Consider the following 27,679-nt stretch of genomic DNA (forward strand, 5'->3'; position numbering starts at 1 on the left):
TTAGGTATACAAGCAAACAACTTTTAATTTTTATCGTAATTAATAACTTTTTTTAATTAACATTGTTTTAAAAATATTATAATACATACATATATTGGAAACATTCTGAAAACACAGTTCAGAATCATGATAATGATCTTGAGGTTAACAAACTGCAATTTATAAAATTTTGGTAAACTAATGTGTATAAATATTAAATATTATACAGTAATAAGAATGATATATATGATAAAAGAATATATTGTTGAGCATATAAGGGCGGGTGTATATTATAAACAAATAATCTACATATGAGTAGGTGATAACATGATAATAACATTTATCATAACACGATAAAGCTACATACGAATTATTTCATTAATTATTCTTGATATGCATATCCCCTAAAATCGGGATCGTTTTTTTATTCTTTATAAAATGCGGTATATCTTGTGCTACAAGATGTCGCTGAGCGTACAAATTCTTATCATTTCGGTGTCGGTAAGAGAAGGATGGAATTTTACGAAAATTTGATAAACCTTCATTTAGATTACTTTAGTGCTCGTGACCAGTCCACTTTGAACTAGCACTTGTATTTTAAACTTCTGTAAATATTACAGTTATTAAAAGTAGTTTATTTTAAGTTCTTTTAAATCAATAAAAGTTCAATATATTTATATCTTTTAACTGTCAATCCAAGTGTCACATAGTATTGTCAAAATGAGTAACGAAAAGACGGTGCCGAATGCAATAAAATTCCTTTTTGGAGGAACCGCAGGGTTTGTTTTGCTTTTTTTTTTATTGCAAATAATCTTATATTAAATAGTACATATGAACATTAAGAACTTTCATATACAGTTCATAGTAGATGTGCAATAGTTTTTTATATTCTTCAAAATAAGTTTAACTTTGCATATTTCATGAAAGTAAAAATAATTTCAAGGCCTTTCGATATTTTTGTATCTATACTTTGTTAAAGAATTAGGAAGTTCATATTGTAAATCTTATTTTAGAATGGCCGCCACTTGTTTTGTTCAACCATTAGATTTAATAAAAAATCGAATGCAATTAAGTGGTACAAAAACATCAGCAATAAGTGTAATGTCTTCAGTGACAAAAAATGAGGGTTTCTTAGCTTTTTATGCGGGTTTATCTGCTGGTTTATTGCGTCAAGGTACATATACTACAACCAGACTTGGTGTAAATGCGTGGTTGTATGAAATTGTTTCGTGAGTACCTTTTTGTTTTGTTGATTGCATAAGGATATAACAAATATTATATACTCTATTTGTCACTATTTGGCATTCCTGATGTTCAGAAAGGATGGTCCGCCAAACTTTCTTATGAAAGCATTAATAGGTAGTACTGCTGGTGCTATAGGAGCATTTGTAGGTACACCTGCTGAAGTTGCTTTGATTAGAATGACTGCAGATGGTAGACTACCTGTTGGTATGTCCATAAATTTATGGATTGTTTAATAGGAATTCAACACTTCTTAGTATTGCTATATTTTTAGTTGAGAGACGAAATTATTCAAATGCATTTAATGCATTAGTTCGTATAGCCAGAGAGGAAGGTTTTTTAGCATTGTGGAGAGGTACTGTTCCAACAATGGGAAGGGCTATGGTTGTAAATGCAGCTCAGTTAGGATCATATTCTCAATCTAAAGAAATGTTGCTTGATACTGGTTTGTACAAATGTCAAAAACTAATATCAATTGAAGGGTATTCCAATAATTGTTTATATTCTTTCTTCATTTTATGTGAGTAGGCTATTTTGAAGAAGGTATTCCATTACATTTTGTAAGTTCCATGATATCAGGTTTAGTAACAACTCTTGCTTCTATGCCAGTTGATATTGCTAAGACAAGGTAAATGTTACATGATACTTAAATAGCAAATAGTTGGGCACATATTTTTACACACTGCTTACAGGATTCAAAACATGAAAATTGTGGATGGTAAACCAGAGTTTAAAGGTGCAATAGATGTCATAGTTCAGGTGTGTAAAAATGAGGGATTATTTTCATTATGGAAGGGATTCTTTCCTTATTATGCTCGTTTAGGTCCTCATACTGTTTTGACATTCATTTTCTTTGAGCAAATGTTTACCATATATAAAACATATAAAGCTTAACAACAGATAATAGAAACCTTATGCATATATATATTCCAAATAGTTGTAATTCAGTGTGTTTCTTGAATAATATTTAATCATCTATATTTCATGCAAATCTTCCAAAAAATACACTTAGAAGATAGTTCATATATAGTATTGTGCAATACCATCATTTTATAGTCAGTACATATTTTTTTTTAAACGCACACTTCTTATTAAGTTTTTAGCAAATTGTCTAGTAAAGATATTTTATAATTTGAACATTGGTTCCAAGCTACTTTGTACAAACTTAAATGTACAAATTTTATTTGTAACTTAGATTATTGTTAGAACCCTTTACATGTTTATTTTTATATTGATAAATCTGAATATCTTTAATGTATAAAACTGCCACATTCTATGAACATTCTTTTAAAAGTTAGAGGGAGACAGAGCAAACAAATTGTTCAATATATTTTTTTTTATATGTTTATAAGATAGAAAAAAGTATTCTATTATTTTGTAACATTTTTATGTATGTACAAGGTTTGTTATCATAAATTCCAAGTTAGTCAAAATATTTGCAATAAATGTCATTTTATAGGATTTGTATGAATTGAAATACAATAAAATGTATAAGTATATTGATTAAAATTTATTGTATGTTACTTAAACTGTACAGATTATTGTTAAATAAAAAAAAGAAAATTATTTTTGTGTATAATTTACACGTGTATTTATTACCATTTGAAATATTAGAAAACGTTGTTAAAAAGAAATCCCTTGGCTTAATCATTCTGTGCTGTATATTGTGTAAGCTAATGAAACTAAAGTGAAATGACCTCTCCAATACATACTTATTATATGTATACACGTTGATACACGTTGACCGCGATACTTGTACGGCATTGAGAATTGATTAGCACAATTAATTTTTATTTAACGCATCGACAACATGTTTAAACTTGTTTTGAACGTTTTATGCATATTAGAATCGCACTTGGATTTGCAGATAAATAGTTGACAAATAGTATTTCTTTATGATAAGGTTATATGGTTCGTATTTAGAAGGAAATATTTAAACGTATTTATTATGATCAATAAATAAAGCATAGAAATGGATACTTTTATACTAGTTATATCTCCAAGTTTTATTTAAAATTTGTCTCAATGTCACGGAAAAAGAAAGGTGAAAATTGGGGGGAAAGTGGATTTGAAGATTGGGTATGTAACAAGATAGCTATTATTACCTCATTGAATTAATCAAGCTGGAATATGTTAGGTATGGAATAATAATTTTAGGGTGGGTATATGGCTGCTAAACAAGCTAAATTAGAGGAACAGTTTCACAGTGAAGCCATTAATGAAACTAAGACATCAGAAATATTTCAAGGAATTGCAATTTTTGTAAATGGTTACACTGATCCAACTGCAGATGAACTTCGACGTTTAATGATGAAACATGGGGGTGCATATCATCATTATTTGAGACCAAAAGTTACAACCCACATTATTGCAACTAACTTGCCATATTCTAAGATAATGTTATATAGAAAAAGTCAAAATCCAACTCCTATATGTAAACCTGAATGGATTGTGGATAGTATAAAAGCTGGTAGAATTCTGAAGTTTCAGAATTATCTGCTTTATTCACATTGTACAGATGTACAACCAAAATTAAATTATATAGTAAAAAGTAAAAAAGGTGAAGAGAATGTTACTCTTCAAGAAGATAATAAAGCACAACCAAATAATGAAGCAAGTAGTTCAACAAATAATATTGATAATAAACATGTGACAGCAAAAAGTAACATCACAGATCAAGTTACTTCAAATCCCTCAATACCTTCCAGTTCAAGAGATGCTCGTTCATCAAAAAATTCAGGATTTATATCAGAATTTTACAGTCATTCTCGATTACACCACCTCTCAACTATGGGAACCACATTTAAAGATTATGTTAATGAATTAAGAGATAGAAATAATGGAGAATTTCCTGGCCTTATTAAATTGAAAGAGTTAAAACATATAAAATTAAACAGATTATCATTTGGTTCTCAATCAAGCTTTAATAATGAACTCCCTGATTTACAAGAAGAGAATAGAACAGAAATTAGCCAAGATCCTATTATAATGCACATAGATATGGATTGCTTTTTTGTCTCAGTTGGTCTCAGAGATAAGCCAGAATTAAAAGGTTTACCTATTGCAGTAACACATGCAAAGGGTAATAAAAATCCTGCAAATAATAGTAAACAAGCTTTAGAAGATGAGCAGGGTTCATTATCAGAGGTAGCATCTTGTTCTTATGAGGCAAGGAAAGCTGGGGTGAGAAATGGCATGTTTTTAGGGGAAGCATTAAAAATATGCCCCAATTTAAAACCAATACCATATGATTTCGAAGGCTATAAAGAGGTTTCTTATATTTTATACGACACTGTAGCGTCATACACATTAGATATCGAAGCAGTCAGTTGCGACGAAATGTACGCAGATTGTACAAAAATATTGGACGAATCTTGCTTAACACCAATGGAATTTGCAACTGTAATTAGACAAGAAATAAAAGATAAAACCGGTTGCCCTGTATCAACAGGATTCGGAAATAATAAATTATTGGCAAGATTAGCGACAAAAAAAGCTAAACCAAACGGTCAGTTTTACATACAACAAGAAAATGTTGAAAGATGTATCGGTACTTTTAACGTACAAGATTTGCCAGGTAGGATAACTATAATGTAAATTATCTTATACATGGGTATATAAGAACATAATTAGTCAATAATATACTTATTTAAATTAGGGGTTGGATATACAACATCGCATAAATTGAACAATATTAATGTGAAAACATGTACAGAATTGCAAGCAATTTCATTATCGACCTTACAAAAGGAATTTGGCAAAAAAACAGGGGAAATGTTATATAATATGTGTCGCGGTATAGATCATTCGAAACTTAACTTAGAATATGTTAGAAAATCGGTTTCTGCCGATGTTAATTACGGAATAAGGTTTGATAATAATGAAGAAGCAATAGAATTTCTAAAAAAGTTATCTCAGGAAGTATGCAATCGATTGAAAAATGTTAATGCGAAAGGTAGGTGTATTACACTAAAACTATTAGTTAGGGCAAAAGAGGCACCAAAAGAAACCGAAAAATTTATGGGTCATGGTTTGTGCGATTGTATAACAAAATCAAAAAATCTTATCGCTCCTATTAACGATGTTGATATTATAACAAAGTAAGTGGAGAAATTATTTAAGTACTTCCTTATTATACATGTGTGAGCGTGTATAATATAGACGTGTAAATTATTAACGTATTGTTTAGGGAGGTAATTGTACTTTGGAATCAAATGCAAAAAGTTCCCGAAGATGCAAGAGGCATCGGTATCCAAATATCCAGATTAGAAGTATTAAAAAATAAATCGCGCCACGCAACTTTATCGAGTTTCGTTAATAAGAACAAACAAGGTGACGCGCCTCATCGATCTGTCGAAACAAATCAAGATAACGTAGCTCAATCTCTAATAAAAGCTACAAATGTTATGCCATCAACTTCTAAGAGTGTAACTTCCACTGATAAAGAGATGTTTTACATTCCATCTGTTATCAATGAATCGATTCTCGCCGAACTTCCGGAAGAAATACGAAATGAAATTTTGGATGCGAAAAGAAACGAACACTTAACTATTGTACCGAGAAACGAGAAGCTAGATGTTAAAGTGTTAAAAGTTGACGAGAAAAAATCTGAGAAAGGTATACAAACGAAACAGGAACAATTTTTTAAACAATCTAAACCTGGTATTCCAAAATCAACGAAGGTGGAGATGCCGCCTATACATGAGATCGATATGTCTGTTCTGATAGAACTGCCCGAAGATATACGAAATGAAATACTTAACGAATATAGTGTTAGAAAGAACCAGAATCAACCGAATAATGATAACACAAATGAAAACAATAGTGCTACAGTTTCAACTGATAGCAGAGTTCAACAAAATACTCGCGACGAGGAAAATATATCTTTTTCACAAGTAGATCCTGAATTCTTAGCTGCGTTATCCGAAGATCTAAAACGAGACGTTCAAATGTATTGCACCGTCAAGAAAGCGGAATGTTCGAAAACCAAAAAAGATGAAACAACTCGTAACGTACAATTGACAAAAGTTGAATGTACAAAACAGAGTAAAAAGATTGAATTTAATTCGAAAACGAAAGGTAATGGCAAAAATTCTAAAACCGCACCTTCCAAGAACAAGAAGAAAGGTATACAAGCTGCGTTCAAGAAATTAAACAATGAACGCGAGTCGAAAAATGTACCCAACAATAGAATCAATGGTACCACAAAAACTGTAATATCTTGCAAGGAAACAACCGAATCTGTTAACAATCAGATTACTGCGGACGAAGCCGAGGCTATTCTTTCCCATAACCGAACTATCTTAGAAAATAATAGTGAAAATCAACATCAAGATACTTTAATTAAACTTGTAAATCGTTTACTTAATCTCCCACTCGAACAGGTAGGATTTGTATTTTTTTTTACAACGTTTAAAAAATGTGTAGTGACAAGATGATATTTAATTTTCGTGAAGTTACTTTTTATGACAAAGCGGGAAACGAGGGCTGCATGCTCGATAATGTTATCCGTTTTGGGTACTTTTTGTGGAATCAATGCAAATATAAAACACACGGTTGCAGGTAAAGATGCAAATACAAATATGGATCACTAATTCTAAAACCGTGAACGAAGTAGATTTTTTGTCGCTTGCAACATTTCTTAGCATGCTTCCGGAGAAGAAGCGTATCGAAGATTTACACGTGTTGTTGAAAACCATGCATAGGTAATCTATACTTGATGTAAGATTCATTCATACACCCCCTAAAATAGGTAGAATATATTAATAATATAACACAGAGGATTCAGGGGATAGATATCATTTTACTCGCTTACGATTGATAAATAAAAATGATATTAAAGATAATACATTAACTTATCCATGTTCGCACTTTTTTCTTTTAGATGTATGACAAAAAGTGGAAATTGCATTTGGCATAGGACATATAGGAAAACAGTAAAATACGTTCAACATTATATGCAAATTGAGTATAACAGCAATCTAATGGTACCATCAATTAAATGCAATCTTTTACAGTGTAACAGTGATGTAATGTAAATTTCATCGGAATTTAATAAATTAATATTTTTACAATGAGGTTAATAAGAAACCTATTTACAAGCAAACGTGATACTTACCTTCAATTTCATTGAACACAGTATCAGTATTCGTTAGGTAACATATTAATTTACAAACGAGAACATATGCTTTTGAAAGTCATAAACCTTGAGTTCGTACGTATTTTTGTAATATATATATATTTTTTTAAATATATTTTTTTTTTTTTTTTTACTTTGTTGTTGTTACGCGCTGGGAAGGTGAAAAAATAGAAAAGGGTGAATCAGAGATCAGCGTTTACTACTCCCATTCGGTAGTTCCCGGCGGTTTAGATGTTAAGTCATACAAAACACGCGAGATACCGGGTATTGTAGATAATTCGGTTACTAGTTTCTTCACCACCTACGAAAAGAAAGGTTACAGTTCATTTTTTTGCTTTTTCTTTTTTCTCGTTAGAGAATATTGTTCTATTTACAGTCGTTATGATATGCTAGAAATTTGTTCCACTTACACCTAACGGCAACTCCTTTCCTGGTATAGCCGGAGTGCCGGTCATGAAATCGTTAGTAACGAACGGCCTAAGGACTACTGAACGTTGGCATGAAGGTATTCGAGAACCAGCCTCACGATCGAAATGTATGGGAATTAAAACTACGGGCATTTGACTGATCGCTCCCATACAACCGTTCGTAACTAGCACTAAGTTTGCTACGTGATCAGCTTGTCGGAGCGTGGCGATTACATTCGACGTAAGATGAGTCGGCGTGATATCCATTACAGGATGATGTAACTGAGGGCCAAAAATGAAGCACACACGGTTTACATTATGACATACACGCGGTATTAGTTTTGCAAGGAACAACAGATCGTTCCATTCTATTCCCTCGGTTACGCTTTCTTCGACGGATAAACCTACTACGTAACTGTAACTTCTTCGATCTCCCTGATAATATAATTGAATACATTTAGTAAACATTAGATGATCATATCGTAAAAAACAATTGATATCGATGAAAGTCATACCTGTACTCCTACACTACGTATAGGTAAAAGCGTTGCAGCGATATGACGATAACTAGATAATTGTCGCAAATACTGGCGTTCAGATTCGCTAGTTGCATCTTCTACACGATTTAATAATCCGTGTTTCTTTTGAAGCATTTGTTCATATTCTGCCATTATCTTGACTATCACCTTGAATCGAGTTCATTCGAAATAATAAAATATCGTGCCTTTGGAAATATTAATTCAGTAATTCATAATAAAAAACAAACCTGCGTTTCTGGGAAATCTTTGTCCATATAAGGTTCGTCCGCGCAAAGAATACGTACAGCAAGTCCAGGTCCGGGAAACGGATGACGAGAAACTAGCGATGATGGTAATCCAAGATCGCGACCCAATTGTCTCACTTCGTCCTTGTGAAAATCTTTTAAAGGTTCTACTACCTGGCCCTGTGCTCTCAAAGCTCTAACAAGATCGCTATCATTGTGATGTGTTTTTATCGCGTCAGCTTTACCTGATAGAAAGGTGTGCATGTTAGGTAAACGCGATCGATTATTTCTCGCGAATATGAAAGAATATTAATTTACCACTAGCTAATGCATTTGCACTTTCTATAAGATCGGGCCTGAGGGTGCCTTGCCCAAGAAATACTTCCTCTGGCTTTAAACCCATTTCTGCCATAGCTTCGTTTGCTACCTTTACAAAAACATCACCTATAATTTTTCGCTTTTCTTCGGGATTAGTTGTTGCACACAGCACTTTAGTTAATCTAGTTCTTGGGGTAGTTGCTGTTCCACATATTCCTTTGTTGTTCACGGTATTTGCGTTGGCGACTGGAGTGACATTATCCAAAGGGACTGATGTAGTTCCTTGCATGAACCAACGTACGGCATTGACTACTCTCAGTCGAATTCCTAACTCTGCCAAACTTTGCTCCACAAATTGTGTCTCTCCTTTTCGCATGAAGCCGTTGTTGATATGCAGAGCTATGACTTGATCCTTATTTAAAGCTTTATGTAACAGCGCCGCGCATACTGTGGAATCCACACCTCCGCTCACTAACAACTATGATTGTTTTTTTCTATTTTAATTAACAATCACACTTTGTCATACCTTATACTATGTCATTTAATTATCTTCCAAAATAGGATATTGCATCTTACGTAATTAAATGTTATGTACTTTAAAAGCTTTAGGTTGAGAGTTTTTTAATTAAGCTAATAAGTGATTAAATTTTAAGTTAAAAGAAATTTAATTTCTTACCAAAACTTTCTTGTTGCCAACAGTATCTCTGATATACTGAATACACTGTGCTTCCCGGCCACGAAGTGTATAGTTACCCGTAAGACCAGCAATACCAAATAAAAAATTGTTTAACATCATTTTTCCATTAGGAGTAAGATCTACCTCCGGGTGAAATTGTACCCCGTATAAATTCATTTTGTCACTTGCTATCCCTGCTATAAAGTTTGATGATCTGGCAGTAATGTGAAAACTATCGGCCACCCTGTCTATACTGTCTCCATGTGTTAAAAGTACCATTTGTTCCTTATCCAAGCCCCTGATATTCAATTTGCTCTTTTTATATTATATTCGAACATTAAAATACTAAATGAAAATGCTTTTTTAGACTCACTTACTTAAATAAAAGGCACTTGGAATCTATTTCTATTGGAAACTGACCATCTTCTCTACCTTCTTTGCTGATTACTGTACCTCCAAACTCTTTATTCATCATTTGCATTCCATAACAAATACCTAGTACTGGTATTCCTATTCTAAAGATGTCTGCATCATATTTAGGTGCATCTTCTGCATATACAGAACTTGGCCCTCCAGAAATTATAATAGCCCTATAGTTTACAGTTGAAATGATAATTATTATTCATACACATCTTGTTTGTTACATATATGTATAAATATGATATGATATGATATTTAATCATACTTATAGCCTTTTTCTTGGAGGGTAAACGCAGATGTATCAAGAGGCAGAATTTCACTGTGAACATTCAATTCACGAATTTTTCGATCTATCACTTTACCATATTGTGCACCTGCATCCAAAATAGCCACTTTTTCTTCAACACAAGCCATTCCCATTGTTCCTTCATTAGCCCCATTATTTCTCTCTGCGCGAAACAACAATCCATCCGCGCTTTTTTCCATTTCAAAATTTCTTCTATTGCTATTACTATTGCTATTGCTATTGCTGTTGCTCTTGCTGCTGCTGTGATTTCAATATCCCTATAAATTTGTAATAAACATGATGAGAAAAAAAATAAAAATGTATAAATAGTGAATCAAGCAAAAAATAGTTAATAAAGCTAAAAATAGTTAAATAACAGATTTACCAAAATTCAACAAAACAAAATCTATATTAAACAATTTTTTACTAAAAATATGACAACATATAAGTATTTTATCATTTTTTATTCTCACAGTTAAAATTAACATTTGATTACCTAACTTGAATATTTTTAAATAATTATATATATATTATTTCAATCTCATTTGATAGTATTTACTTGATCATTTAGATTACTTCAATACAGCTGACTTAGAGCTCTGAATATTTCATGAAGCAAAGATTACAGTATACATTTTTTTTCTTGGTAAATGATAAAATTACATGGATTTTTCCATTATGAATAATAGCTAAAGGTATTACCGTGTGCAAATAGAAGATGCTTTTATGGTATGTCACAATCCAGTACAAATTCTGGCAACTACTGTACATTATCGATATTTATTTCGGTTTCTACATTTATTTCAAAGAATGCGCATCTACGTCCGTTACAGTCTAATGAACAATTTAACTGATGTTTAGAGAAAAAACATTAAATACGATATTTAGCAAAAAATAAATAACCGGCCGTAAATTTTATGAGCACGTTTCTTACAAACGATGGTATAATAATAACGCATCTGCCATACGAATCATCTGTTTCGAGGTAATGAAAAAGTAACGAAGAACTTACCAAATTATATGAGCCAGAGTATCTTTCACGCGTAAATCACCAAGTAACGTAAAATTAATTACAGCAAAACAGAATGTGCACTCTTTGGACGAGGCAGCCATTCAATCGCCTGCAATAGCCACAATTTAGTGACTGCATTCAGACTAAAAGTACTATGGAATACCAACATTACAGCGTGAAATTCACTAGCAGAACTTGTTCTTTCCTAAATTAACTGATTAATTTCAGCAGTAATATCATTTCAGACGTTCATTTCAGTTCCTTTATATAGTTCAAATTACAAATTTTGTAATGTAATGCTTCAATTTTAATGATCGATAAGTTAATCATGAAAATCACTAGTAACTTATCTAGGTTTTTTCTGTAACCGAAGTAGCATGAAGTTAGCTAAGTCTGACATTTATTGAGCAGCATTTTTGGGCACGTTTGAGGGCTATGTTTATTATTTCTTATGTATTTATATAGCACGGATACACAAAAATGTAGGAAAATCAAAGTATGATGCACTCGTGGTGTTTAATAAAGTATCAGATCAATATTTTACAATATGCACAATTATAACAATAATATTCGATTGATTAAAATATAAATTTGTCTTAATAATCTCTCACTAGACGAGTTGCCAATTTAAGAGGCTCCTCCAAGTTTCTGCTTTACCAGGTCCTAAAATATTTATAGTATCTGGCATGTAATTTCTATAATTTGTACAAGTTCAAATGAAAATCGTTCAATAAGTATTTCGAGAAAAGGGAATGAACGTATCATTTTTGTATCGTGTAAGATGTCATCCACATTTCCAATCGTTTCTTGTTGTGAGATAGATTACAAAATTTCTATAAATTCTAGCGATAATAGTTCTAAAGGGGTCAAATATTTTCTACCGTCAGAGGTTGCGGTACACAATACATCAGTCGACTGTTGGGTCTCGTACAATGACGAAGTGTACGATTTAACTGATCTCTGTAATATTTGGGCCAACAAAAGAGAAATCAAACCTATTTTAGCCCATGCTGGCAAAGATATCAGTCATTGGTTTGATCACGAAAAAAATGATATCAGATATCATATACATCCGGTTACCGGAGTATCAGTGCCTTATTGTCCACACGGACCGATACCGGATGCAACTTCTTCTTGCGTAGTACCTGCTGCTACTTGGCGGCCCTTAGACAAATGCCCTTGGTGGTTAGATCCAAAGTACAAAATAGGACTCTTAACCAAGAATGCACGACCCTGTCGAATTTTAAATGTACTCACTGGTATCCAAGTTGTTATAATGGTAGGAATCTTTTATTAGATGAAAAACAAGAAAAAATGATGTATTAAACAAAGAATTCCACAAAGGTTTGCGAAGAAGATACCATCAGACGGATTCAAGAACGTGCTCGTATTTACAATGAAAATGTGGCATCTTACACGTGGAAATTCGAGGGAAAGAATATAGATCTTGACTTGACTTTAACAGAAAATAATATTCCTGACGAACGGAATCGCTTCGCAGCTTGTGGACTTTCTGAGGATTATTACATCCCGTCTCTAATGTGTTATTACAATTATGAATGACTTGTGATTTTAGTATTTTGATATTTGAAAATAATTATACAATTATGTAAAATAAGTACATGTTTTATAACGAAACAAGTTTCCTATGATATCATAAGATTTAGTCGTATAAGATTTAGACCGACTACAAAAGATGGCACCACGGCTACTCGCTTTAATGCGCGTTAGGATTTATTGTAAAGAAATGAAATTTATTAGTAATTTAGTAATTTATTAGCAAGAAAAAATGGTGACAACATGTTTGCATCCACAATTCGTAGATCTAAATCTTTAATGTCACGTACTTTATGTGGAAGGTTTTTTCATTCCTTGGTTAGATACAATATTTCAGATATACATTTTACACAATTGAATCGTTTTTTTTCAAAATCTATGAAAGTGGCTGTACTTGGAGCTGCTAGTAAAACGGGTAATTAATTTAGCTTACAGTTTCATTCATTTGCATATTCTTTGCATTAATTTCGTTGCTTTGTCCTAGGAAATTGTCTTTCGTTATTTCTAAAACAATCACCTTTAATAGATGAATTGGTAATTTACGATAGCAAATCTACTCATGGTCTTTCATTGGACTTGAGTAACATCGACACGAAATGTAAGGTTAACGCGTGTGATTCCTCCGAGGAAAGTCTTAGAGAAACGCTCGTAGGTACGAAGATAGTGATGATCGTCACGGATCAAACGACAGGGGATGAAATCAAATCGAATGAAACGTTGATGCATAACGCTAATATCCTATCAAACTTGCTACCAAATGTTATTAAATTTTGTCCCCAGGTAAGGAAGTAGACTTTCTAATAGTCCAGCTACTTTACTAAATATAGTTTTGGACTTCATTAATCAATAAAGTCAGAGGAAGATTAATTACACTACTAAAATTATAGCTTCCTTTGCTGAAATTAAAATAAGAATTCTTTGATACCGAGTTGACTTCGATTAACCGTAACTACCGTTACTCTACTGAGTACTAATTAAGTCATTTGCTTCAGCCTTCCTGGAACAAATCGTGGGTACTTTTTTATCTCATAGATTAGCGATTGAATCTTCGTATATTCTTTTCTCCTGTTTAATTCATTCTTAATGGTAATTTAAAATTATTTATCATAAACCTCTGAAAATATGTTGCGATTACGAACCATGCTTCATACACGGTTGACCATCGTTTTCCTTTTTTTCTTTTTTTTTTACATGTAGTAGTTGACCTCGGCTTTTAACGCCCTCGCAGCTTCATTAATTACGAGCAGACTGTTTTCGACATTCTTCGTGACAATCTCGACAAGGACAAGAGTGTTTGTCTTTCGACGTCTTCCATTTTCTTTATAGCGATGACGCGTTTCTTTTTCTGTTTTGCCTATTTTTACATCCGACTCCTTTTATCTTATAAATTTTATGAAACGCTAGCATTACCGGTACATTATAGGATTACGTGATTCGTAGCTTCGTAATAAACGCTTTTCCCTTCTCTTTTTCTTTAGGCTATGGTCGCGGTCGCAATGAATCCAATAAACAGCTTAATACCTTTGACGATGGAAATTTATAAGAAAGCCGGGATTTACAATCCTCATCGCATTTTTGGTGTAATTAGTCTGAACTGTGTTAGAGCAAATACTTTTGCAGCGGAAGTAATAGGTATCGAACCGGAATGCGTAATGGTACCCGTGATCGGCGGAGCTTGTTCGAACACATGTGTACCACTTTTTTCTCAAGCACAGCCTTGTAACAAAATATCCGAGGTTAATAATTTCCTTGTACAGTATTTCTCCTGTAACCGTAAATAATTAACTCATTCATTAATCAATCAGCAAGAAGCTAGGAAATTAACAGAGGGGATACGGACGACCGATGGAAAGATATCGAGGATGAGCAAAGACAAAGAAAGAACTTGTTTCGCTCTAGCTTTCGGAGCAGCCAGATTTTGCTTATCTCTTTGCAAAGGTATCATACCTTATTCGTAATACTTTCCTCGCAATTAGATACAAATTGATGGTTCGTTTCGATCCGTTTAGCATTACGACATCAAAGCGGTGTCGTGGAATGCGCTTACGTTCGATCTTGTCTGATACCAGAGTTAACATATTTCGCTGCCCCCTTGGAATTAGGGCCAGATGGAATTCAGAGGCATCTGGGCATTCCACCTTTGAACGATTACGAATGTAATCTTCTTAAAACAGCTATGCCATTCATCAAAAATGCTATTACACTTGGAGAGGTAATAGATCATAATTTGAAATTTAATCGGGAGCATAAACTGTCTTCCATGATCGTTTCGCAGGCTCTTGCTCTTGGCGACGAGAATAATTTTTCCGAGGCACGTCTGCAAGGTAGCAGTTCAGGCCACGAAGTGACTTCACCCCCTGTATCACAATCTTCGGCATAATTTTATAACGTGTGAACGTACAGTTAAAATTCGTTGTATGCTCTTCTTGCACATATGTTGATTTTGAAGAAAAGGAAAGCACATATGAACCCGTGAAGCAAAGAACATAACCCGACCAGGTGGCGTTTCCACGAGGGAAAAAACGATTTTGATGACATCGTTATCGAATCGTTTCACACTGAATGTTCAGCTGCTACCTCTGGTTGGTAACGTTGGAAAAATCGGCAACAATAGCTCGTAAAGCAAGCGAGACCGTGAAGCATCGTGTCGAAGCGAAACGCTGTACTCGAGATCGAGCCACGATAAACCTGTAAAATAGTTAATGGCGATCGTAATAGTGGCAGCGATCCATTCTATAGAGCATTGCTTTACGAGCAAGTTGGACGTCTGCATGGGGATTGGACTGCATTTATTTTCGCGTAAATCGACGAGTGATCGGGCAGAAACGTTCGACCAAGTTTTCGAACGTGCCGCGAAAACAAAGCGATAAAGATAGCCTGTTACGGTTGAAGATGTACCTACAAATTGTTCTTCGTTTACGCGACTACCTAGGAAAAGGAAAAGTTTGTTGGATTGTTGGTACCTGCGTGTATTATACACATATATCAAAATTCTTGCCCCATTATAACGGTGATGATCCAGTTGGAAGAAATCCACCGGTTTAGTCGCGTGGTTCCTGAGTTTACTGGTTTATTAAACGCGTCTAGTAAGAGAGCAAGTTAACCAGAGTCGCCTAACCAGGGAAGCCTTTGAATCTGATAAGAACAAATACAATCTGGTCTAAAAGATTGTAGAAGCGGACGCGGTTTTCGAAGAGCTACCGCATCAACGAGTCTCAGGTTACCAGGTAGATACGTGCAACAAAAGTACTAGAAACTCGTCCTTTCCGCATTCCCGACACACCATGGTGTTCCCAAGTGTGCGCCGCGACTGCAGACAAGATACGGACGACTGCAGCTGGCAACTCTTTGGCAGAAGGGATTATTGCAAAGTCCCGAAGAGGGAGGAAGGCGCGGGTGTTGCCTATCGCAAATCCTCTCTCTAAGCGAACCACTCTTAAACTCTCTACATTCCAGCGCGATTCAACCTTACAAGCCATAACCGAACCGGTATAATAATACGAGCTGTTGCAAACGTCACGTTCTTCCTCTCATAACCGTTTTCTCTTATGAGTTACTCACTCGCCACCGCTATTTAACTATTAAATTTCTACATGCTCGAGCACAAATTCGTCCGTCTTACGTCTCAATCGTCTCGCAATCCTTTTCCACTCTCAACGGTTTACGATTTTCCATTAGATTGTCGTCACGTTCCGAAGCATCAACTGACGCTTTTAACGAGACATCATCGATCGTAACTAATGCACGACTCGAATAGTTTTCATGCAACGATCCATCTTTTTACTGGTGAACACACCGGTCGGCCTTGATAGACTAAACGACGAGGATCGTTTCGATGCTAACGATCAATTTCAGCGTAATATCGAGATGCATAATAAGCTAATGAGTAATAAACTGGCCAACAAAGTAGCAGAATCATCGGATAAAACTGGGATAAATGATGCAAGATGGAGTAGCAGGGTGGTGCTACCTCGTCTTACGATGGACTCGGTAGAAATTCTTTATTCGCTTGGAATTCCTTTGGCGGAAATTCGAGAATCGGTGACTCCTTTGACTCGTTTTCCTCTGGAGGATCATCGACGGACTGAACACATTTACGTGGTTCTTGCCACTACAACTCGTGTACTTAGGTTGGTAACGCCGGTAACTTGCGGAGCAGGAAATTAATCGCATAGTTTCTCACGACATAATAGTGCCAGTACCCACCTGCCCGTCTCTCGCGTCCACGATCTTTGATCGTCCAACATCGGAAACGCGGTGTCTATCGATAATTGCTTTAATTACGCTACGACGTTAACGGCCTTTGAGAGGTGAAAAATACAATCGTTTGCTGGTGTTACGCGACAACGAACAAACGTTAAGTGGTCCGTTTAACTGGCGGCAGTTTCGTGGAAGCTATTTCAGGTAAAAGGCTAAGATCGGTTAGGTTGTTCGTTAGCGCGAATCAAAGAGAATTATTTCTATATTCCAGCCGCGTGTCGTTGCTTCGTAATAAATATTTTCCAGCTGCCCCTTTTCCAATCCGACGCGTTCGTATAACTGTCAACATCGATGAAACGAACTGTTATAACATCTAGAAATACATAAGTTGGCTGGTATTCGAGTATTAGAACGGCTCACACGACCGCTTTTTCTTACCAGAGACTGGCGCCGTCTGGCTCTTTCTTGTTGAATTCTTCTAATCAAAGAGGTTATCGAGGATTGCGTAGCGTCGATCGTGAGTTCTTCTGCCCAAGGACGTAGACTGGAGGACATACGTTGCGATTAAAAAGAGAAATCGTTTCAAGTATACTAGACCTGGTCAACGAAGAGGAGGCTGCAGGAGGTGACTTGCAGTCGTTTCGACGCGTGAGAAAATCTAGAAATCGCGCGTCCAAGGGATGGACAGGATTTTCGTCTCGATGCCGGAGATACGAATTTATTAGCGGGATCGTAATTTTTCATCGACGCTAATTCGTCACCGTAGGCGTTTGCTGGTACGATCAACGCATTCTAAGGACCGGTTATGAGAACGCGTTAGAAAGATAAGGGGATGCAGGAGGACAAATGGGCAAGAGGTGAACGTCCTATCCAAGACTATTTGCTGATATGCCGAGTATGAAAGCGTTAAGACGCTAATCGTATCAGCTGACAGCCATTGTAAATGTACCTATTTCACCCTCGCGTATCTCTTGCCTTTAAATCGGCTACGCTATAGTTTCTCGTATTCTCTCTTATCGTTATAGCGTATACTCTCCTATTCTTCTATGCTTGGAAGAAAATATCAAGGTTTCTATGTCAGTTTTTTCGTAAATTCGACAAAAGGAATATTTCCTCTCCTAGTAGGTAAGGTACCTCTATAGGTAGTAACAATGGCGGGTATCGGGTATACTTGAGATAGGTAAGGAAAAGAAGAAGGAGAAGAGCAGAAAAAGAAAGGGATGACGGGTGAACGGCCGCTGAATGGCACGACCTTCCTAGGAGGCCGGTCGACCGGGCCAGCGGACGAGCGGTTGCAAGACGCGATCCTGCATATGCACTCCCCCGCAACAAGCTTCCGCGTTCGAAGAAGTACTCGAGGCTAGATGCGCGCAGGAATATCGTGGGGAGAGAGAGCTTACGGTGTCTCGATGCACAAGATAGGGAATAGAGGAACGTACTTTTGCCCGACATCAGGAAAGTCTGTTCTTCGAAGGCTTGCTCCGGCACGCACAGATACACGGGACGCGATCCCGTATCTTCTGCTTTGTTCCCTCGTTCATGGCCGTTTCTCTTCTTGATAAAGCGAAATCGTGGAGGACTCGAGGAGGAATCGATAGATCGCGCAAGACGGTTATTGGCGTGGTCTCGGCTCGATATTAAGTCGATTCGTTACGGCATTGCTCGCAGAGTTATCTGCGGTGCGGTTGCATAGAGAGAAGTATAAGGAAGATAGGACGTCGTCAGCGCGTATACTCGTGTCCCTACAATCCGCATAATCTTATTTAAGTACGACGACTCTAATAATAGTTGGAGCGAACTTTTCTTTAGCTCGGTTGGGTATTAGCGGGACAAGGTATATCCTATTTTCTCTCGTTGTCAATGAAAAATACGCGGAGCCAGCAAACCGGCTGGCAATACGGGTGCTCGCGCGAGTTGAGCTTTCGCAGCGGTGCGCAACGGGGCATAGGAGTGCAGTGACTTGCACCGCGGCTGCACCTAACCTCGCAGATCGTCCACTAGTTTTCTCTCTTTTCCCCTTTCGCTATTTACCTCCCTCTCTTCTAGGCTGCATTCAGATCCACCTACATCATCGCCATTGGCGCCTGTGCGCGATCCTCCGCGGAGATCCTGCTCGGGCCAAGGCGAAAGCATTGTTGCCAGCAGCCCTTAAGGGCAAAGGCGTAGTTCATGCGTCGGCATTGCAACGAGGTCGACTTGTTTATGGTGGCTCGGTAACGAGATGTTTCTCTTGCCAGATTAATATCGATTCCCTTCGCGTTTTCATTACCGTGGAAATCACGTTTCCCAAGTTTATCGGATACCTTAATCGACCAGTTTCGATCGTCCTTTTCAATCGTAAACGACATCATCGTTCGTTTAATCGTCAGATAAGAACAAAAACCGAACGTTTCCCTCGAGACATTAGCATCGCATTCTTCGCCCTTAATTTGAAGAAACGGTGATCGCAAAAGCAATCTTTCCCCAGCAATCTGCGGCAGGTGTTGGCTCGTTTCTCAACCACTTTCGAGTCTCGTTCCCTCGAAGAATTTACAGCCGCTTTGCGTCGCGGAATGTACGAGTTTCTATTTTTCTACAGTATTTCGCGCTATCTCGTCGAACCCTGTTCAAATTTGCCCGCAATTGTACGTATACGTTCTTGATGCTACCATAAAGTTGCATACCCTTCGCGAAACGCGATATTCTACTCTCTGGTGAGCCAGCGACAGAACAACCCGTTCGAAAGTGACGCGATAAACAGTATTATCAAGAGCATAGGGCACGGGTATGCGTATTCGGGATACGAATGGGAAAATTATACGCATTCTCAAGAGAAAATATCGTTTCCAACTTACCCCTCGTCTCTTATAATTTCACCTCGAATAGCTCGACACGAAATAATTATCTTCGTTGAACGTCACAGCTTGAATTTTATGCGCATTAACTAAGAGCGAGAGAAAATAAAGAAATAAACTGGAAAGCATTCTACCCTTGTAGCTCGCGTGTCTACGGTGTTAGTCGTTCCAAGACATCCTTGAACTTGACGATCCTCGGGAACAGGAGGACGTCGATATAACGATCGAACGTTCGATCGTAAAAAAGTCGAGGAACATCGAGCGAAAGGATTTCTAGTACGGCCTTGCGTTTGCTGAAACGCTTTTCATCGCTTACCAGTTTACCTGGCATACCGCGAGGCAATGTGCTACGCACTTTTAAGACAATGTACGTTATCTGACCGAGGCATCTCTGTTCGAATCCTTAGATAGGAGAGTGAAGCCGAAAGAGGGGAATCTCCTTCTATTCTCAGCTGAACCTAGACCTCGACGGGATCCTTGAACTTGACAATAACCGCGAGGGCTGAGGGGACACCAGTGTACAGCCTTCAAAGTTCAAAGCATTCGCAATTCGCATCTAGTTATACATATTCCTCTGTATCTTGATTTAGCTTCGAAGCGTTCATCCTGTTCGAACAACAACTCGTAAACAGTAAATGGTAAATGGTAAATAGTAAATAGGTAGCGCATATTTGAACAGTGTATCATTTAGTCCTTTTATCGATTTAAATCTATTGCTCGTCGATTTATCGTGCCTGCATAATCGTACGCATGAAATAAATTTTTCGCGGAACGAGAAAATCGAGCGTTAAGTTACAGGCTTGAATTCTTTATGGCCGAGAGAGTACGTGGTAAACAGGGTATGAAATATTGCGCTGTAGAACGCGTCTTGCATTTGTAATGCTAATACTGTAAACAAGTTGAATGGTAAAAATGAAATAATAAGCGTAGTATGATGCCAAGGATACGTTGTGTAACACTCGTTCTAGACATATTTTACGTTTCCTAATACGATATAAAAAAACAGCTACCCCTAATAGGTTGCTCTTGAGAAAATTCTCCCCCACCCCAAGAAATCGTAAAATTGTTATAATGTAAGAACGATAGCCGGCAACTCGTTTGTCGACTCTATATCCGCACCTACCTACGTAGGGAATAATGTTGCTCAACGAGTATATTACTTTGCAACATTCAATCGACGTTCCCTGAATTGCGCGATGCTATTCGTTTTTCATAATATTAATTTCCTTACGTTCATATTTTCTCTATGGAAGAACAAAGTATACCTATACATTATCTATACATGCTGTTTTTAATTGTACGTGATATAGTGACTACAACACTTCAAAATTCACCGAGATTTTGAATAATTCTCCTTGAACTCCGGGAGATGTAGAGATACGCGTGTTGTAATAATTTCACGTTGATCGCAAGGTTAAAACTCGGCCATTTTCTACCATTGTCCATTCCAAGAATAATTATAACTTACGATAATCACGGGTGTCCCTCCGTCAAGAAGTCGCGTAATTTAAGATCAACGCATGGAACCCTACCGCGAATACCAATTTTGCATAATCGTGTATTCCGCCCGGCCTGTTCGCTATATCGCGGCAGGGATTCACGCGTGCTTATCTTACAACGTCTAGGCAATATCTCTGTGTAATGTGTAAGATGCATGGTCAACAGTAATTGTGCAAGTTTCAATGTAAACGCGAACAATGTTTCAAGAATACCAATTCAGAAACACGCTACCTCCACTGTCGAAAAAAACGAAAGATTTTTCTCTCTGTTAAATTTGCATCTGACTCGAGCTTGTACTTTAGTTCTTCCTCCCTGCAATCATCTTTCCCAACGAGCTCACCGTGGGATTTTCGAAATCTTCAAAATACGCTTTGCGTATATATCATTTAACCGGGATAATTAGCAGTATTCGATGCGTTTCCTAGCGATCTACGAAAGTGCCTATACTTTCGTCTAAATCGAACGAAACTGCCGAAGGAAACTTTCCTTTCCTTGCATAACGCGTAAGAGGCATAGATTTATCGGTAATTTTCTTCGATCACAAATTATCCCCTTACGATTCTCGGTCAGTGGAAGCTCCGATAATCAGGAAGTAGAATTTGCCGACGAATACAGGTATCGCGTGACCAGGGGATACATACTCGATTTCCTACGAACATTTCGCGAAACGTACACCAATGGTTGCGCAACGCGTTCCTCGGTAACATGGAAAGTGTTGCGTTTCGCGACGCACGCGTTTTCCACCATTATCCATCTGTAGCCAATAGATCGACCATGCTAATGAGCTTTCTGTAACGGTAGGCATGTAAGTACGTATTCCTCGACGCGAGTCTCGTATCACCGGGGACAATCGACTGTCAATCGAACGACTTCGATTAGGCAACTTCCCTTTTCACACGCGTAAAACACGTTGCGTATTTTCAGCGGGCAGAAGTTTGTATTCCGAAAGAATTTGACGAGATTAAAATTACAGCACGTCGTTTCGATAAGTTCAAATTGCATCACGTCGCATTACGACTACTGATATAGGTTGTTAATGAGTCGGAGTGCACGGTACTTTGCGGCTTACCGCACAGCTACCATCATCAACTTTTTGATAACTTCTGAGCTCCGCTATAATAACAGCAACGACGACGATCATCGTGCCAATAGTAATAATAATGGAAAATAAAATGCGAATGTTTATAAGGTAAAATAAAATGCGAACGTCTGATATTTCATGCAAGCTTTCCTTCCTCGATATGCCATCAAATTTCACCGACGTGGCACCGTTATTATTTCCGGCATATCGATCAAATAACACGAAGCTTTAATATGGAGCAAGCAAACGAATAATAATATTTCTGATCACGAAATCGATTATGCAACGTGCACGCGTTACGTAAGAGATCAGAAAACCCGTTAGTTCGGCGTCCAATTGTCACTTTTCTGATTCATATTTTCGCAGATCGGATTAGAACGGTTCGTGCACGTCGAGGACAACCTATACGGATCTCTGGGTGACCGCTTCTTGCATATAACGCGTCAGATGAAGACACGCGAGTGCGGTTACACGTCTAACTGAAACTTGAGATTCGCGCGTGTTTTCCTGGATTATAAATTATTCCTCTATCCACCATCTTTTAGAAAACGTATCGACTGCAGGAACTCCGTTTCATCGTTGTTTTCTCTTTCCTCTCTCCGAGTTTCTGAAGAAAAATCGAAGGAAAATCAAGGGATAATAAGATGTAGCTTCATCGTGAAAGCTTTGATCGTTCAGAAAAGTCTGAATGGTTCATGCTGAGCGAAACGTAACAGTACAGGGCAAACCGTTCCTTGACGACAATGGTCTCAGTCATTTACCATAATGTCACATTGTTCCCGAGTAGCATACCCGTGGTACACACCCACGATTCTGGTTCGCTGTACGCTCAAAGACGGATACAGTGTATGGGCTTTGATGATTATTATAAGATCATTTTCCTTTCTACGCAAGGCATTACGTCGCACGAATTTCCGTGTAAAGAAGTATTGTTGGCATCCAATTGGCGACTGTCGTTCATGAAGGGATGTCACGATGTTTGCAATGTATGTACATTTGAAACGAGTTTCAACGAGAACCACAGAATTTTTTAACTGTTTTATCGTGTACCCGTTTCCACCTCTTGCCGTAAATCTTCAAAAGGAATACATCGGTCTTCGAAGCTCGCGTTTTAACGAGAGAAACAATCGCTAGCGTGTTTTTCAACAAGATTTTCTACTTACGATAAGAGCTTGCTACACTTTGTGAAGTCGAAAGAATTTTTCATGTCGACGAAAGGAAAGTATTCTCGATTTTACGGAACATCGCGAAATCCCAAGCAAACTATACGATCATGTACCTTCGTTGTTCTCCAGACGGATCGTTCATCTTGTTAACCGCCTCCACGCGCTACCGGTCGTATCGCAGCCATATCCACTCGCGGAATTGCAAAGCGTAAAGATCGCGAACAGCCAGGAAAGCGAACTCATCGTTAACTCTAACGGTTCCTTTGAATCTTCCTAGTCCCCTGTACGATCTTACGATCACGATCTTTGCTCCTTCGACTCGAGAACTCCTCCATCTCCTCTTTTACTGGAACGCCTGTATCTACCTAACCGATTTCTCCTAGCGGGGCATCACATTTTTCTTTCTCACTACGCGTTGTTGCAACGCGAGTACGAAATATTCGTAAAAAGTAAGAATCTTGCATTGTTTAACGAAGCAGGGGATGCAAACGAATTTAATGATATTTCAACGTTATCTGGTATCGAGTTTTCTCGTCTTTTTCAAAGGTTCTCTTCTCTCCGCCTATTTTCCCTTCACACGGCTCTCGAATGGTTTACATGGCTCGTAATCAGAGTCGTGACTACCGTAGGTTCGCACGATAGAGCCACACGAGGGACTTGGTTCGAGGCTGTTATGGATAGAGCGAGGCTTAACTCTCGATCACCTATCAACCAAGATCATAGGTTAGTTGGGGTCGATACTCGTTTAACGCTTTTACCTTCAGCCAGATACGTTGGCGGGTACCTAACCCATCGACCTGTCGAGAAAAACCTTTCCTCTCTCGTGACCACTTTTCATCGTGTTATTTTTCAAAGTGTTTCCAAGCGAAAGGAAGCGTTCTAACGAGTTATTTCTCAGCCAATAACAAATAACTTTGATTTATAGTCGCATAACTGTCGCAGTAATTAATATCCTGCACGCTCTCAGCGTTTCGATACTAATTACGTAGTAATGTCCTACCTCGTCGATAGAACGGGACAAGAAAAGAGGTAGGTTACGTGGCATCGTTTCCCTTCCTTCTTTCTGGTATTGTTCGATAACTAGGTGATCATACTAGGCATCGTGATGTTTACCGGCACTCCTTCGAGCCGTAGATAGATCTGCCGCTGCATTTATTGTGGGAACGGAAGACTTGACTCGAGTCGACTCGGTTGGCGAAGAAAACGCTCGAGATACTTGTTACTAAAATTGTATATTAGCTAACGGTGCAATCGTTGTCAACGGAACTCGATGCAAAATGTGCATCGGCTCCTTTCACTCGTATCGAATGTATCAACTTCAACGATTCGTTGTTCGGCCGAGATTGGCCTTCGTTTTATTTGACAACTGATTACTGGCAAAAATGTCCGACAATGTGGAGAGAGGAATGAAATTAGAATTAATGGAGTATCGACCTTATCCGTGTATGACAAGTGCTGCTCACGTTCGATGAATCATGAACGATCTCGAGGAGCGGCAAGAGGGAAATGCACGCAGCTAGCATATACATTCGTCGTTGGTAGGTAAATTGTTAATAATTCTATCGCGTGCGACGATTGATTTTTATTGTTTGTAGACTCGTTGCACTGGAAAGGTCGTGTACGCGTTCATCTTCCACGTTCATAGTCGTTTCACGAACAATCTTTTATTTGTATTCTTTGGAACGATGAAATGTTTTGCTCGTTGTATATGTGTTGCGATTAAAAGTTGTGCAACGAAGGTAGAAAGTGTACGATATCGGTTTTGCAACGTAATCGAACAATCGTAGATATTAATGTCCGATAGTATTGGGTTCGCCGTGAAAAGCGCTTGACGGTTTATCCGACCAAGTAGGTTACGCTATTACTCGAAGGGAGAAGAAAAAAAAATAGTCGATGGAGCGAACGGTGACTGCAGGTCGGGTGGTGCAATCTCGGTGAAGCAAAAATCCTGTAGCCTGTCTGCGTTCCCTTCCTCGGCACGAAGTTTAAATGTTAGCCACAATAGCGTGCCATGTCAGCTGAATCGTGTCGAAACAAACGGGCGAGAGGTTCGATCGACGGACCTTCTACTCGAGTTAAACCTGTTGTACAGCTTATGTTAATGTTCGGTGGAAAATTGTGCGCGAAATGCACTCTCTTCTTCAACTTGTTGAACTTGTTGAACTTTTTCAACCGCCTTATTCCCTCGCAATTAATGAACGCGATAAATGAATTACCCTTTTTTTCTCTTTACTGTCGATACTAACGATCGTACATTATTCCTGCTGTTTCTCCGTCTCGGAGTTACGAGTCTTGTCGTAGGTCTGCAACGTTTCGTATAAGATGATGTAATTGTCGCGAAGCTGTACCAAACGATGCCACAAGTTGGCGTGAATCAGCTCGTTAGGCTTGGATTCTTCTTCGAGCAGCACCTGATGAAACAGCGTTTCGTTAACAAGCTTCGAAGCACGGTTGAAAGTCGTTGTTACACTCGGATCGGCTCGAAAGGGAAATTAACGCATTCCCCGCGGTAACCATACGCAACGGATAGAATTGGCTTTAAGGATCGCGTACTTTGTCGGCGGTGGTTCGTCGTGCACGATGCACTTGAAGGTACTTTAGATGGAAGAACAACTCGTATGCCCAACAGTCGATGGTTTCGGTGTTGCGAGTTGCATTAGTTAACTCGGTGGAAGTCGTCGGGGTCGCCAAAGCGACCGCTTGCAACCAGCGTTTCAGCTGAAATGTATTTTTTTTTTAAACGGATCAAACGCACGATGTCGAAAACTTACGATCGTTGTGTCGGTGATGAGTTTCACCACAGCGGGTCGCATAATATCAATGAGCTTTCCAATGACCGTGGTGTCTTTCTTGAGCGCGAACATGCAAGTCGAGAGAGAGCTGTCCCAATCGGGCGAAGGTCCGCATTCGGCGTTTTTCAACTCTCGCCTTCGTTCAAAAACCATCGCGAGTGATTAATTTCTGTTTCTTACGAAAAACTCGATCGATCTTACCTTTGGAAGAACGTTGAAACAACGTTATTGATTAGGTATTTGGAGGGAGCAATGACAATCTTCTTCGTACACGCCGTCAAAGTGCTCACTATAAACGCTAATAACTGTCCAAGAGGTCCGGGCCTTCGACGCCCATTGCAACTAGCTACCCCTCGTGATCGGTAATATTTTCTCTTGCAAATTCCATGTCGCGATCGACTGCGATCACACATCGACATAGAATAGTAACTCGAAACTAGAGGAGCCAAAATGAAAAGGAAATGTCTCTATTTCACTCGTAGACGTCCGTTTCAACGTCTATCGGCAATTACCACCAAAATCTGAGACGCTGTTCAAGTCACAATTTTTTGTAGTGGAAAGAGTAGATTGACACCTGGGTTTTCGACCAACCGCGTTCTCGTCGTACTTGTTGTTTTTAACAGATTCCGGCATATACTCGTTGATGAAAGCATTCAGTTCGATGATTTTGTTCGGAAATGTTTCTAAACAATTAAAGGCCTGCACGAGAATATAGCAGGTAACAGAGAGGTTAAGCGCGACGATAAAATTATGTATGTTTCGTACTTCTCGATGAAGATGCTCGAGACTCGAAGTCTCGCCACTTGTCTCGGAAGTCATCGCGGTATTTCACCAACAATCTGGGCTAAGAAGCGTAATTGGATATCTCACGTAAATTTGGACTAACGTTCATCTTGGCATTCGCGTAGGGTGAAAACCAGCGAAAACACGATTCTCGAGTAGCGTGCACGATATGCTAAAAATTTTCGACAACGAACGATCGCGATCTCTATCGTAGCCATAAACGCGAATTTATCGTTGAAACGCACGGCACGAATTTATTAACTTCGTGTCGGAACGATTCCTGGACAAATTTAACGGAAGATCTTTTCGTCTTACAGGTGATGTCCTTTTTACCCCGATGACACAAGTGGAAATGAAGAAAATCCATGGATATGGAGTACAAGGTTAGTGATCTACTTCACTTTCTATCGAGTAATCGAGTAGTTTGTTCAATACTAAAAGATGATGGTTAATTGCGTATTTATGAGCATGGCTGTATGAAAGGTTACTCGATAGATTGTGGAAAGGCGCGTTTTCTGCGAAAC

At 38.0% G+C, this 27,679-nt stretch overlaps 6 protein-coding genes across 8 annotated transcripts; 4 read left to right on the top strand and 2 right to left on the bottom strand.

The window, feature by feature from the left end:
- Positions 1-488: 488 nt before the first annotated feature.
- Positions 489-2,800, top strand: LOC114877042 (mitochondrial 2-oxoglutarate/malate carrier protein-like). Its single transcript, XM_029189133.2, has 6 exons — positions 489-758; positions 993-1,208; positions 1,298-1,428; positions 1,496-1,666; positions 1,750-1,849; positions 1,914-2,800. Exons 1-6 carry the CDS (start codon positions 700-702, stop codon positions 2,113-2,115), a joined length of 879 nt encoding a protein of 292 aa, XP_029044966.1. The 5' UTR covers positions 489-699; the 3' UTR covers positions 2,116-2,800.
- Positions 2,801-2,871: 71 nt separating this feature from the next.
- On the top strand, positions 2,872-7,299 carry LOC114877040 (DNA repair protein REV1). 3 transcript variants are annotated; one of them, XM_046288757.1, is made up of 6 exons: positions 2,872-3,300; positions 3,359-4,798; positions 4,880-5,321; positions 5,411-6,605; positions 6,784-6,926; positions 7,106-7,299. In XM_046288757.1, the coding sequence occupies exons 2-6, from the start codon at positions 3,388-3,390 to the stop codon at positions 7,257-7,259; spliced, it is 3,345 nt and encodes a 1,114-aa protein (XP_046144713.1). In that variant the 5' UTR covers positions 2,872-3,300; positions 3,359-3,387; the 3' UTR covers positions 7,260-7,299. The 3 variants fall into 3 exon arrangements, with proteins under 3 accessions (XP_046144713.1, XP_029044961.2, XP_029044962.2); XM_029189128.2 differs by having other exon boundaries at positions 3,379-4,798; XM_029189129.2 differs by having other exon boundaries at positions 3,379-4,798; positions 6,784-6,942; positions 7,106-7,196.
- Positions 7,300-7,538: 239 nt separating this feature from the next.
- On the bottom strand, positions 7,539-11,349 carry LOC114877041 (GMP synthase [glutamine-hydrolyzing]). Its single transcript, XM_029189131.2, has 9 exons — positions 11,243-11,349; positions 10,210-10,508; positions 9,902-10,114; positions 9,525-9,822; positions 8,849-9,326; positions 8,534-8,775; positions 8,283-8,453; positions 7,771-8,202; positions 7,539-7,661 (listed from the first exon to the last, which is right to left on the bottom strand). Exons 2-9 carry the CDS (start codon positions 10,428-10,430, stop codon positions 7,560-7,562), a joined length of 2,157 nt encoding a protein of 718 aa, XP_029044964.1. The 5' UTR covers positions 10,431-10,508; positions 11,243-11,349; the 3' UTR covers positions 7,539-7,559.
- Positions 11,350-11,445: 96 nt separating this feature from the next.
- On the top strand, positions 11,446-12,805 carry LOC114877044 (cytochrome b5 domain-containing protein 1). Its single transcript, XM_029189135.2, has 2 exons — positions 11,446-12,521; positions 12,587-12,805. Exons 1-2 carry the CDS (start codon positions 12,024-12,026, stop codon positions 12,803-12,805), a joined length of 717 nt encoding a protein of 238 aa, XP_029044968.1. The 5' UTR covers positions 11,446-12,023.
- Positions 12,806-13,042: 237 nt separating this feature from the next.
- On the top strand, positions 13,043-15,179 carry LOC114877045 (malate dehydrogenase, mitochondrial-like). The gene is made up of 6 exons (XM_029189136.2): positions 13,043-13,214; positions 13,284-13,579; positions 14,278-14,535; positions 14,605-14,737; positions 14,809-15,011; positions 15,075-15,179. The coding sequence occupies exons 1-6, from the start codon at positions 13,043-13,045 to the stop codon at positions 15,177-15,179; spliced, it is 1,167 nt and encodes a 388-aa protein (XP_029044969.2).
- A 10,656-nt stretch (positions 15,180-25,835) lies between these two features.
- LOC114877043 lies at positions 25,836-27,191 on the bottom strand. Its single transcript, XM_029189134.2, has 6 exons — positions 27,138-27,191; positions 26,885-27,071; positions 26,574-26,808; positions 26,352-26,508; positions 26,134-26,298; positions 25,836-25,991 (listed from the first exon to the last, which is right to left on the bottom strand). Exons 1-6 carry the CDS (start codon positions 27,189-27,191, stop codon positions 25,836-25,838), a joined length of 954 nt encoding a protein of 317 aa, XP_029044967.1.
- Positions 27,192-27,679: the final 488 nt, after the last annotated feature.

Source organism: Osmia bicornis, chromosome 14 (genome assembly GCF_907164935.1).
Source record: "Osmia bicornis bicornis chromosome 14, iOsmBic2.1, whole genome shotgun sequence".
Classification (NCBI taxonomy): domain Eukaryota; kingdom Metazoa; phylum Arthropoda; class Insecta; order Hymenoptera; family Megachilidae; genus Osmia; species Osmia bicornis.

What these genes read in the sequence shown, in the direction of transcription:
- LOC114877042 (XM_029189133.2), top strand. Translation starts at nt 700, where the DNA reads ATGAGTAACGAAAAGACGGTGCCGAATGCAATAAAATTCCTTTTTGGA. An exon ending in TGGTTGTATGAAATTGTTTC is followed by an intron (nt 1,209 to 1,297) that starts GTGAGTACCTTT and finishes CCTGATGTTCAG; the next exon opens with AAAGGATGGTCCGCCAAACT. An exon ending in GTTGATATTGCTAAGACAAG is followed by an intron (nt 1,850 to 1,913) that starts GTAAATGTTACA and finishes CACTGCTTACAG; the next exon opens with GATTCAAAACATGAAAATTG.
- LOC114877040 (XM_029189128.2), top strand. Translation starts at nt 3,247, where the DNA reads ATGTCACGGAAAAAGAAAGGTGAAAATTGGGGGGAAAGTGGATTTGAA. An exon ending in AAAGTGGATTTGAAGATTGG is followed by an intron (nt 3,301 to 3,378) that starts GTATGTAACAAG and finishes TAATAATTTTAG; the next exon opens with GGTGGGTATATGGCTGCTAA. An exon ending in TTGTTGAAAACCATGCATAG is followed by an intron (nt 6,927 to 7,105) that starts GTAATCTATACT and finishes TTTTTCTTTTAG; the next exon opens with ATGTATGACAAAAAGTGGAA.
- LOC114877041 (XM_029189131.2), bottom strand. Translation starts at nt 10,430, where the DNA reads ATGGAAAAAAGCGCGGATGGATTGTTGTTTCGCGCAGAGAGAAATAAT. An exon ending in TCCAAGTGCCTTTTATTTAA is followed by an intron (nt 9,823 to 9,901) that starts GTAAGTGAGTCT and finishes ATTGAATATCAG; the next exon opens with GGGCTTGGATAAGGAACAAA. An exon ending in TGCAAATGCATTAGCTAGTG is followed by an intron (nt 8,776 to 8,848) that starts GTAAATTAATAT and finishes CCTTTCTATCAG; the next exon opens with GTAAAGCTGACGCGATAAAA.
- LOC114877044 (XM_029189135.2), top strand. Translation starts at nt 12,024, where the DNA reads ATGTCATCCACATTTCCAATCGTTTCTTGTTGTGAGATAGATTACAAA. An exon ending in GTATCCAAGTTGTTATAATG is followed by an intron (nt 12,522 to 12,586) that starts GTAGGAATCTTT and finishes AATTCCACAAAG; the next exon opens with GTTTGCGAAGAAGATACCAT.
- LOC114877045 (XM_029189136.2), top strand. Translation starts at nt 13,043, where the DNA reads ATGTTTGCATCCACAATTCGTAGATCTAAATCTTTAATGTCACGTACT. An exon ending in TGGAGCTGCTAGTAAAACGG is followed by an intron (nt 13,215 to 13,283) that starts GTAATTAATTTA and finishes GCTTTGTCCTAG; the next exon opens with GAAATTGTCTTTCGTTATTT. An exon ending in TTATTAAATTTTGTCCCCAG is followed by an intron (nt 13,580 to 14,277) that starts GTAAGGAAGTAG and finishes CTTTTTCTTTAG; the next exon opens with GCTATGGTCGCGGTCGCAAT.
- LOC114877043 (XM_029189134.2), bottom strand. Translation starts at nt 27,191, where the DNA reads ATGACTTCCGAGACAAGTGGCGAGACTTCGAGTCTCGAGCATCTTCAT. An exon ending in CAGCGTCTCAGATTTTGGTG is followed by an intron (nt 26,809 to 26,884) that starts GTAATTGCCGAT and finishes TGGCTCCTCTAG; the next exon opens with TTTCGAGTTACTATTCTATG. An exon ending in TCATCACCGACACAACGATC is followed by an intron (nt 26,299 to 26,351) that starts GTAAGTTTTCGA and finishes AATACATTTCAG; the next exon opens with CTGAAACGCTGGTTGCAAGC.